Here is a 12,699-nt window from a genome sequence, read left to right as displayed (position 1 = left end):
ATTAAAGACCAAGGTTCGTCTCTTGAAATGGACCTAGTCTGTATCACAAACTCTCCTATGTCTGTACCAATTATTGAGTCATCTGGGTGTTTGGGCCAAGGTGGAAAACCCTGTTGTATTTTTTTAAGTTTTATGTTGTTGGTTCTCCTGTTAGATAATAATTGTATGTTTCAGTGCCAGTGCATTGTTTTATTTTTTCCTAAGGGCCACGGGAAGACATAAACTGGGGGTATGTATTTACTGGTCACTTTGTTCTGTATATGGAACGCACATTTTAAATATTGACTTATGATGTATTATACAGACTGCAACAGGGCTAACTGGGACGACACTTAACGCACATGCATATGCCCAGTTTTCTCCAGAACGCGACTCATATACAGAGGGCTGGTCACTGTAATGCCAACCATTGCTCTCATTGAAGTTTCGATTTCTGTAATGTAACCTCGCTCTGGAAAATTAGGTTTAATCCAGTTAAGGTGGATTGTGTTATCCCCTGATAAGCTTTAGGTGAACTGCACAGGCTAATCTGTTATTATTACACTTAATTCTGTAAAATCCTTTCTCAGGGCAAGGTTCAATATTATTTCTTATGGCACCCTATAATTGTCCTCTGCAGCTGCATCTTCCTTTCTGGTAACGGCGCGTTCTTCATCAACTACGTGATCACGTCTGCGTTTATTGGTACGGCCCTGGAACTACTTCGATTCTCGGAACTCTTCATGTATGGCCTGAAGATCCTCACTGCAAGATCTTCCGCTGAGCGGACCTCTGTCAGAAAGGTAAGCCCTGGTCCCGTTTTTTCCAAACATTACTTGGCCTTAAGACTAAGAAAATGAATATTCTTTAAAAGAGATTTTCAAGAGTTCCATCAATTTGAGTCAAACCTAACATTAACCACCTCTGATTACCTATTTATATATTTAGGACATTTTATGGCTACCATTACAATATGGGTAGTGGGTACATATTCAATATCAGAAGTGTTTTTTCTTGTTCTTGTTTAACTCAAAGTTTGTAAAAAGTCAATTAGCAATTACCCAACCTGTGTCAATCAGTGGTTTAAGTTTATATTTCTGCCCTGCCACATAGCTTGTGTGGGTGTCTTTTATGAAATAAGCTGCGCTCTTTGAAAAGGGGGTTTAATGCATGTGCATAAAGTGTTGGACGATACTTTCCGCCATAACTGGATTTTTGCTAAGAAGAGACTTTCTGCAAACAAAAAATACCATAAAAGCAGAAAGTGTCGTCCCTGATTAGCCTGTGCAGACTGCACGGGCTTATCGGGGACCACACATACGCTTATGCATTAAACCCCCTTTTCACAGAGCATGGCCAAAATTATTTCTATGACTTTTCTCACCTAAGTACCAGCACTGTCTAATGAATTATATCAAGAAAGTTTACCGGGTATCATAACGACCACCATGATATAAACAAAGTTTAGCTGCTTACCGTAGCGTGCGCTTATAAGACGCATTTTTGAGACTAAAATTAATATGTTACAGTTGGGGTCGCGTCTTATAAGCGAGATACTGGTGAAAATAAACACAAAATTTCAAAATATCGAGTTTACTGGGCTTATGCTAGCCAAGTTGGACACTTGTCAGTTGTTTTGAATCATCGCGGCAGCCATTTGCATTTTCTCTAAAGTCTGTATTGGCCCGTACCGTGTATCGGAACGCTATGTTCAGTTACCGATTTATTTGTAATAAAATGTATTGTTACTGATTTTGTTGTCTATTATTTTTAATTTGAATTTTGTTATTTTTGGGGCGTAAGACGGTATATTGTCCGAGATTATTCTTGAAAAGTTTTTATCACCTGATTGTCTGCGCGCGACGTCGTTAAATGCCATATAAATTGGGCCATTATAGTATACGTGTGTAAGCGGCAACACGATGCCAACATGCTTAAAACAACAGCAAAATCAATTCTCAGTTTGAAACTGTCAATTGTTTAATAAACACGCTGCCGATTACAAATGCTATTTGACAAGTTTGTATCACCTGATCGTCTTTGTTCCACGTCGTTAATTTTCAATTAAGACATAATTGACAATTAGGGTATCCTCTGAAATAAGTTACCAGTTTGCAACTGTCAATTGTTAAATAAACACGTTTATTCAGACGACCCACTAATGCCGATGACACATTATTTATTAGGGGCCAACAACGACGGAAGCAAAGAGCGACCGCATGCAATTATCCGCATATGGCTTTCTTCTTGACACGTGATTTCGATCTGCGCTTCGGAGTCTATCACGCGATTGGCTAATTTTATGAAAGTAGGCGTTACCTATTGTTGATAGACAATGGGTGTAAAATTTGCATAATCTAGGTAATAAAACTAAACGCTTTCAAAATATCTGCCTATTAGATTTCAATACCTGTCAAACAATACAATTAAGATGACTGACACGATCAATTTTGCTTGTGCATTGATATTACGAACGTAATATGTTTGCAATTGTTAGGGCAAATGATTAATACGCAATTGTTAGAAATTTTGTCAATTTGATAATTATTTTTATTGCATGAATAATACTTGAAAATAAATTAAAACCCACTAATATATCATAAAATAAACAAATATTATTTACTTTGTTGTTTGATTTTTTTATTTTTCAGACTTACGTGAATTACTAATTGTATGCAGCGCGAGTTTGAAAAATTCTCAATGTTTTACTAATTAATGATTTTCTTTAACATTCTGCCATTTTTCGGCCATTTTCCGGCTGATGAATACGGCAAAATTTGACCGCATCTTACGCGCGGGTCAGTCTGAAATCCACCCATAAAAAGTCCAAAGTCGGGGTGCGTCTTATAAGCGAGGGCGTCTTATAAGCGCACATATACGGTAATTTCTTTATTATGTCATGCTTGTTTTCTCTATATTGCCATTAAGTGATCTGGGATATCCTATACAGCGTATATATTTTTTAAACAATTATGTTATTTTTTACTATTCCTACTTTTCCAGTCTTTCATCCAAGTACATGTAATATTATGTTATTACTTTTCATCACCCCCTTGAATACAGAATGTTAAAAAAACACTATTTTACCTCAATTACATCAAAAGCCTTAGATTTATCAAGAGACTATCAAGTTCATTTCCAGGACAGAACAAGTTGTCTCCTTTATATGTCTGGATTTTATATAAAAAAGAGGTATTTTATGAATGATTATGAAGCAAAACGTGCCGGCAAACGGAAATTTCTTCAGCCAAATTAGCTTATTTGTATCAATTTTGTTCTTAATTGAATGACATAATAAGCCCTGCACTACCTATTTTCTTGTATTGCAGCACGTGATCTGGGAGTTCCAGTACGGTGTACAGTACGCCTGGTTTCTATCGTTGTTTGCCATCATCATGTCCTACAGCGTCTCCTGTCCCCTTATAACTCCATTCGGTGAGTAGGAACAAAGGAAATATATATTTGAGCCTCACTGTGGGAAAACTGGGTTTAATGCATGTAAGTTAAATGTTGTCCCAGATTACCCTGTGCTGTCTGCACAGGCTTATAAGAGACCACTTTTTCCGATTTTATGGTATTTTTTCATTTAAAGGAAGCATTTGCGAAAATCTTGTTTAGGCAGAACCTGTCATCCCTTATAATCTTAAATGACACTTTGTACACATGCAAATTTCTATTCTGTATAAGTGTGTTGTATTGGAAACTTGCTTAGAAAACATAATCTTTTCCCAACTTTTATTGAATGATCTGTATCAATATGTTATATCTAGCATAATAAACATCATATTTATCCAATACTTACTCAGTAATCTGTATGATGTGTTTATTTGAAACCTAGCATAATGAATATATAATCTTTATTTATAAAATGCTTACTCAGTGATCTATGTTAATATGTTCTATTGCAAGCTAGCATGATAAACATAATTTTTATCCAAAACTTGCAGAATTTTGTTATAAATGCGTTCTATATAAATCTAGCATGATAAACATTAGCTTTATCCAACTCTCACTCACAGTAGCTGCTCTGTATTAATGTGTTCTGTTGAAGCCTAGCATAATTAACATCACAATAAACATCATGTTAATCTATTTCTCACTTAACCCTTTCCCACTGACTCAGAGGCAAAGTGAAAATGGCTATGTGCAAGAGCATGAATCTAGTAAGGAAGGTCTTTAATGAAATTTATCTTTCTAAGGGACTACAAACATGTCAAAATATGTATCATAGTATTAAGGGTTAATCTCCTCTATGTATGTATGTATGGCCAGGCCTGGTGTACATGGTCTTCAAGCACCTTGTGGACCGATACAACCTGTACTTCGCCTACAAGCCATCAAAAATCAGCCCCAACATCCACTCAACTGCTGTCAACTACGTCATCATTGCTGTCATCTTTCTGCAGTTCAACTTTGTGTTCTTCTCTGTTATAAGAGGAAGTAAGTATAGAGAACGTTATTTTAGATATTAATTATGCTTCTATGGCGTTGTGTGAACTTGCCTCATTACAGAAATATGTTCACTTATCTGGCAGCTGATTTAAAAACAAAACAAAAAAACTGCAATTAATAAATTACCTTGCTAGATGAGTCACTTATAGTTTGATAGTTCAAATTGTATGACTTCATTTAATATTAAGTTTACTGTAAACCTAAGGAACGAATAAATATTTGATTTTTTGCATTGATTTACATTTTATACTTATCTTATATTTTTTACTTTATGGGCATGAGTTTAAATTTCAAATATTGGTAAAAAGAGTTGCTGACTTATTGTTGTTTACCTTTATATTTACTTATATACAAATTTATGTTAATGGCATAAAAAACCAAACAACACTATTTTGTTACCTTTTTCAGGCACGGATCAACCCATATCCATATTTTCTGATGCAATCCTGTTTATCATTCTGGTTGTGTTCTTCGGGAAAGTGTGCTTTGGATGCTTCCAGTCAATCACTCCATTTAACCCTAATAGATACCAGGTATTGTTAAAAGTAATACCTCTTTTTCTTTGATTTTTTTTAAAAGGCGCATCTTGGCTGAAAAGTTGACTTTCAAGCGCCTAAAATGTTCTAAAATGGCCTTAAATACAATCAAAATTTCGAAAATATTGTCACAAATAGTGCTCAAAACTTTTCTCCAGCTTTACAAATTAATATGGATGTAAAGAAAAGTGTTCATAACAAAAAATAAGCAAAATGTTGCATTTAAAAAAGAACGGATTTTATTACATAATATTATATATATCATAAAACTCATTAATAGTGAATACAGTGTCATTTGATTGATGTAAGTTGTAATCTAATTTATATTTAAATCTGGTGGGACAGCCTGCCCACCATAACCAAACCAACATAGCAGTCACACAGGTTTGTACATGCGCAACACAATAATTGGGCCAGGGGATACCCTTGCTTGTAAGAGCTACCAGCAATAGTGTTTACATGTACCGTAATTATTCTTAGTTTTCGGACACTGAAAAATAATTATTTTTTTTTTGTCCGAAAATTTAGATACGAAAAACATTAAAAAATTACGAGTGTCCGAAAATTTAGAGACATACGTGTTATGGTTGTTTGTCAGTTATTCGTATAAAATAAAAACAATTAATAAATGTGCAATAATTTTATTCTGTTGTACTCTCCTTTCCCTGCTTTAAATAAAGTACAACTTCACCTATTTGCAATCACTTACCTGAAATGGTATATAAAACGTCATAAAAAACAACCATACTGCTTCCTGAATACGATATCATTTCAAAGGTTGTTGGGTGAAACCATTGTTTATTTTACAGGTATACATGGAAATCTACCCAATAACGCAATTGTAATTTTCCATTTCCCTCAGGGCATTCTATGCCAGGTTTTATTACGTTAACCAATCGAGTTGTAAAACTTCATGATCGAAGGGTCCCATATACGCGAAAACAGGAAATCTAGTAAACTAGCGCTGTAAAATATAATGTCCGAAAAATTGGAGTCATTAACTATGGACGAAAATCTGTTTGTCCGAAAATATAGTCACGAAAAATAATTATTTTGGCTAAAAATAGGGTGTTTGTAATTACAGTAACTCAGTATCTATGTGGTGGCTCGTTGACTAGTTCCTCACAAAACATGACATTTAATGTACCAATAGAATATTGATATGCATTACTGACACCATATGAATCTAATTTAAAGCAATGGTCAAACTGACAACCTTAGGAATGTTTAACACTCGCAGAATTTTTGTGTAAAGGCTTTGCAACCGCCATGCATCTGATGCCAGATACATCCAGGTCAAACATATCATACACAGACCCACACGAGTAGTATTTAGAATTAACGAACATGCATCCATCTTGAGGTGATGGGGCGCCAACCATACTGTACACATTTTCATGAAATGCTTGGGTTTGTCTTGCTAAACTCAAAATCGTGCAGCTCACCTGTGATATTCCTCTGACGCAGTGGGACCTTAACAATTACCACTTAGATATGTATTTTGACGCATTTTGTTGTCCCTCAAAAAGTTAAATTTAATTAAAGACTTTTATTACTAGATTAACATTTTATAGGCTTTATTTCCAACCCATAGATACTGATGAGCAGCAAACAGCATAAAACCGTAACAGACTGCGAGTTACTTGCAGGCTGGTCTGGTTTTATGCTGTTTGCACATAGCCCTTTTCACTTTGCTTCTGAGTGAGAAAGGGTTAAACAATGCTAACATAAATATTTTTTAATGAACAGTAACATTTATAGTTAGTAATGCAGGAAAAACAAATTATTTTCTACATGGGAGAGAGCCTTAGCATGCATACTTCTTCATTGTTATCCCTCCTTGTCATACAGTTCAACTGTGTTATGTGTATTTTGCAATGCAAAATGGACTATTTCGCAGGTTGGGTAATATGGATATTTTTATGGCCCCGGTAGGGTGGCATATAGCAGTTGAACTGTCAGTCCGTCTGTCTGTCAGTCTGTGTGTCCGTCCAAAAACTGTAGCATTGGCCATAACTTTTGCAATATTCAACATAGCAACTTGATATTTGGCATGCATGTGTATCTCATGGAGCTGCACATTTTGAGTGGTGAAAGGTCATGGTCATCCTTCAAGATCAAAGATCAAAAAAACAAATCCAAGGGAAGTAACAAGCTTTAAAGGGAGATAATTTATATTTATCATTTGGAATGTACAGATCATTTTCACAAGGGAAGTACGGTAATATAAATTTTACTTCTCTAGTGAAATGGATCTGTACCTGCCAAATGATATATTCCATGGGGATATAATAAAAAAAAGTTTAATTAAAGCGGCACAGTAGGGGGCGTTGTGTTTCTGACAAACACATCTCTTGTTTTAGAATTATTTATTATAATTTTTAATTAGGCCAAATGATGCTTCTATATTTTAAATGTGTTAACCTATATATGTTCCCTTTAAATCTGCTTATGGTTTGTAGTTAGTGCTTAGCTGCTATAAGCATATTATGTTGAGGATTGTAGTAAAAAAAAGGCAAAGCTGAACAAAATATGAAATAAATGGCTTTATTGATAATACACCCTATAAACTCAGTCAAAAGTTGAGATTTTCTTCTCCCAAAAATTAGTTCAAATTGCAGTCCCAACGTATGAGGCGGTTCATTACAAAAAAATAAATAGTGAAAAACCTAGGAAGATTGACCTTGCAGTAGAGGGGGGGGGTGAATTTGATGAGGTCAGGAGCCACACTGACCACGCTTGATATAAGTCCCACTTTCGCATAGCGCTAGTCATATAGGTATGTCATGGATTGAGTGTGAGACTGTTTCATCTGACATTGAAACATTCCATAGAGATAACATTTTTGCTCTCGACTTCCAACATTCATGTAGAATGTGTGGAGGTATATAGATTTAATTCATTTTGAAAAGGGAATGCTTCACCATACTTATGAATCATAACCATTACCCTAGCACTTGATTTAGTAGCTGTTTATAGTGTATTTTCCTTAGATATATCCTCTGTATATTATTAAAATTGTACACTTATTAAACCTGCATGACATGTTATAGTTGAAAGTAACCTTTGTAAGTATGAGTCGTGTTAGATTTTCAAGTTTTTATCCATCTTTCCAGCAACTTGGAGAACAGACAGGTCTCTCAAACAAGAGGGAAGATTCCAATCAGGTAATATATTTATAGAAAACATCATAAAAAGCTGTATGTGTTGCCTTAAAAGTATTCCATTAATAAAGTTTTTCCATTCAATTGCTAGAGAGATTTTTTGTAATCAAGTAGGAATTAAAGTATGATTATTGTACTTAACCTAAAAAAGTGAATCTTTATGAATCCAATTTCTCGCCTAGGGAAATTACTCATACAATTTGCCATAACATATTCACAAAACAAAACACAAAATATTATTGCCATTCATACTAACTAAAACATCTATTTTACCATCATTTGTGAATGGCTATGATTTCACAGCCTTTTGATATTGCTTTCATCTCTGTGTGGAGGTTAATGAAAATTAACAATCAAATCTTAAGTGGAGCTTAGAACATGAATTTGTAAAAAATGTAAGCAAGAAGTGTCTTATGTATTATGATTAAAACAAGTGCATGTAATCATATGTATAATAGATAATATATTGTGTTTTTTTACGTTTTGCTTACAGCAATTTGTGGCGAGTGTTTTGACAGAGCCCCAGGGTACATCTGTTGTGCAGTCTGCCTCAAGCACTCTGGCACAGTCCTATGGCACCATGACAACCACCCAACCAACCAGACAGACGGACGGAGATACATGAATGGGGAGAGAGGGGATAAATAGCCTGAGAATATTGTTGGAATAATTTATCGTAAATGTCTTTTAAGTGTATTTTTGGTATAAAGCCATTCTATGAAGAATTTTTATATTTCAAAGTAAAATGGGATAGCAAGAGTTTCTAAGTTTTTATATTTGATGATTATTTCTCAAAGTAGGAGAAAATTTATGTTTATTTTTAATAAGGCTTATAAAAGTAGACAGTGTTGTTAAATATTTATGATATAATAACAGGGTATACATAACAATAATGGGGATGTATACCCATATTGAAAGCATTAATCAAACCCCTGGATTTAAGATGAAAAAGTACCTGGATCAATATCACATCTCTACTAACACATGCTAACCAAAAGTGGCTTTTATGCTAATTTGTAATAAGATATGCATGAGCCATGTCATGCAAAAATGGGTCTTATGCCACATGCAGCATTTGAAGCTTCACACCAGCCAGTGCAATCAACCTGTCTGGTCAGGAGCTTCTCTGTCAGCTTTTGAGACCACGATAACTTGTGCTACTTTATAGCAGACAGGGTCGCTCCAGGCCAGACTGTGCAGATGTGCATTTTGGTTGGACACTATGCTGCATATTGAATGAGACCCATTTTTGCATGACATCAGTTGTATGGCATTGGTTGTTTCTTTGTTACCAGAATGTGTCGAAACCTGTGTTTCTGTACATATTGCCCTACAGAGAGATGTAGAATGAAATGGAGGATTGTGATTTGTGTTAACTTTGTAAAATAGAAATTTTGTTTTTTTTGTGTTAAAAATACTTTGAAATATTCATATTGTATGTTAGAGAAAACCAGATAAGTCTTGCATTTTTGTAAATTATGCGCTGAAAGATGCTGACAAAAATAAATTTCATGTACAACACTTTCAGCTTGCAGCATACACATACAAAATAAAAATAGATCCATACAATATTTCTTATGCCAAAAAGTGCAACTACATGTGTGTTAAGATTTCTAATTTGGATTTTTAAAATGCATTACTTAGCATTATCAGTTATATTTATTTTGTCTGCTTTTCGAACCAATTAATTTGAAAGTGGCTTTAATTTTGTTATTCAATGCATGGTTTAACTTAGTGTTCATTTACCATTTATTATCCGGCAAGAATGAACATTTACCTTGTTGAACAAAACGTATCTGGAGCGCAATATTTTATGTGGATTTACAAATGTTTAAATGGGCTGATTGTCTGAGATAACAATATTTGCCATTAAGAAGGTGAGTACAGTAAAACATGTCTTATACTTGTCTGAAATACAGCATTAACCGAATAAGTTGAAAGAATTATATGTAAATGTATTCTGTGTCATCAAAACTATTGGTATAGAAAATAAAATAATATTCTGGTTGATGAAAGTTTTCTTAAAAGTATGTATGGTCATTGAAATAAGTTGCTATATGTAAGAATGCCATCATGAAAGGAATGAATAATTATTGACTGCGTAATATCATATTGTTGTGAACTGATTGTTGCTATATTAAGCCTAGTTCTGAGAAAATTTGGCATAATATATGTGTGTAAAATGTCATCCCAGATTAGCCTGTGCAATACACAAAGGCTTATTTGGAATGACACTTTCCGCTCTTTTTTAGTTTTTTGTTTAAAGGAAGTCTTTTTTAAACAAAAATTCAGTCAAGGCTGAAAGTATCTTCCCTGATTAGCTTATGCAGACTGCACAGGCTAATATGGAGCAACACTTACACACATGGATTAAGCCCATTTTTCCCAGAACGAGGCATCATTAATTGGCTTGCTGTGCAATATTGTTGAGGTATATGTGAAAGTATGGCAGGCTTATCAAATATGAATCCCTATGTGTTTTGTTGGGACGTCATGGCCCAGTACAGTGTTTTTAGGGGTAATGCTTGTAGAGATAAAAGAGTGGCAGGCACATATCTGTACATCTGGTCCCCTATCCACCCACCAACTTAAGTCTTAGAATAAACAATATTCTTTATATTCAAGAACTACTGTAATTGTTAGTCAAACTTTGCATTCACCACCTCTATCTACATCATTTTTTATGCACAACATTTTTAGCCTGTTTATATTCAAACACTGGATATATTTGTCTTGGTTCTTAGCTTATTCTTTATTCTTAAGTCTAAGCATGGGTTGGTGAATAAGGGCCATGACCTATGAGGGGCTTTCAGTGTTGTTGTTGGAGAATTAGTGAGTAAAATTAGTTGGTTTGTTCTTGTTCACTTAAATATTTTTTTATATTAAGGAATTAAACTAACATTGCTTGTGGAAAGTTAAAAGTTGTACTTTTTTAACACATAATTAATGCAAAATAATTTTGTCTTGCAAAAAATAATGGCAAACAACATGTTCTGATAAATTCTACAAGTTTGGGTTAACAATGTCACTCTTTGAAGAATTTTTCTAAATTTTAACAGTGAAAGTATGATTTTAAATATATATATCAATAAGTTTAAAGAACAATTATGACAATTATTTTGTCTTGTACAGAAGACAAAGAAAAAAAAATACATAGAAATGACCGCTTAGGCATGTAGATTTATTGTTTACATATTGAAGATACCAGTCAAGAGATGTTTAATAGGCTGATGTGTTTTACTTTGCCTTCATTAATTAGCCACAATCATAGACATTTCATTAATATTGTAGGCACTTTGATATAGGTTTGACTATACAGAAACATAAACTCATGATCATATTTCTGATGTTTGTTATGGGACTTTTTGAGACTGTCTATTTTATTTATTTCAAATCATAAAAAAGTCATGTTTAAGATATGAAATACAAATGATAAGTCATGAAACATTTATCATATATGTTTTGATTTCAAATTTCTCAAATTCTTGGCAATAAATGCATTAGTATAAGTAACAGAATCTCATTCAATGTTTGAGAATTGAGATTGAATTTATCTGTATTATAGACTCTGCAATTGGAACAACAATTTCTAGGTGTTTGTTATAGCCCACAATTACACCCTATCCCTACATGCACCTATATTCAAAAACACTCACTTTGCTTGCAAGTTTTGCATTGAGATTGACCTGCGGCTGTTGTTGTTTATATTTATTTGTTGTTGTTTATGTTTATTGTTGTTATTGTTTATGTAAAAAATATACTAATTAATCTACATGTCTTATATTGCACCAACAGGGTTATATCTATATTATGAAAATTGCTTTAATGTGAAATATTTTTGCTTGCTTTTCAAATCTTAATTATATATGATGTTGACGAAAAGTAACTACTCATAAAATATGAAAGAAAGATATGGGACTTGGTGGTCAAAGAACTAGCACTACATTTTAATTAAAATTATGATATCTTCAATAACAACTTTTAAGGAGTTAAATAATTTATGTTTTACTAGCCAAGAACAATTTAAAGAACTGGTATACATTTATAACTTATTAATGCAATTGTTGTAATTCAGATAATTTGTCATATGATAAACAGGAGTATATTTTATTACTATAAATGTATAATGTTTTATTCACTATACAAGAGTGCTCAAAGAAACATCAAAATATTAACATGATTTCACCGTTTTGAGCCCATTGTTGATTGTGGTTTCATTTACTATTATAAACCAATTACATAAAAATCTCACTAGAATGTTTACTATATTCCACCAATTTAAATAAAATATAAAAATATTGTCTTTTACTTCACTTTTTTAGCATAACAATAAATGGCATTGGATAACAATTAACAGTAAACACATAATCTTTAATTACTTTTTTTCAAAACATTACTTGTAAAATTAGATCTTTGTTCTATTATCTGACCGCTGTCATTTAAATCAGATACAGCATTCTTAGAATCTGAAGACTTTGTATGACAGTTCAAATTCAAGTGACCTTCAACACATAAATTTTAGTCCTGCTGCATTGTATGACATTGCTCTTTATTTCTAATTGAACATC

The 12,699-nt window shown here is 33.4% G+C and overlaps 1 protein-coding gene across 2 annotated transcripts; it reads left to right on the top strand.

The window, feature by feature from the left end:
- Positions 1–216: 216 nt before the first annotated feature.
- Positions 217–12,431, top strand: LOC127873296 (calcium permeable stress-gated cation channel 1-like; the record flags this gene model as incomplete). Of its 2 annotated transcripts, XM_052417091.1 has the most annotated exon segments (8): positions 217–229; positions 620–782; positions 3,309–3,414; positions 4,252–4,419; positions 4,840–4,964; positions 5,313–5,351; positions 8,084–8,134; positions 8,625–12,431. In XM_052417091.1, coding segments are annotated over 8 exon segments (797 nt in total), but the record flags the coding sequence as incomplete, so codon positions are not given.
- Positions 12,432–12,699: the final 268 nt, after the last annotated feature.

The sequence above is a fragment of the Dreissena polymorpha genome, chromosome 3 (genome assembly GCF_020536995.1).
Source record: "Dreissena polymorpha isolate Duluth1 chromosome 3, UMN_Dpol_1.0, whole genome shotgun sequence".
Taxonomy (NCBI): domain Eukaryota; kingdom Metazoa; phylum Mollusca; class Bivalvia; order Myida; family Dreissenidae; genus Dreissena; species Dreissena polymorpha.
The sequence above is the reverse complement of the archived record's forward strand: the minus strand, read 5'-3'. Positions and strand labels throughout refer to the sequence as shown.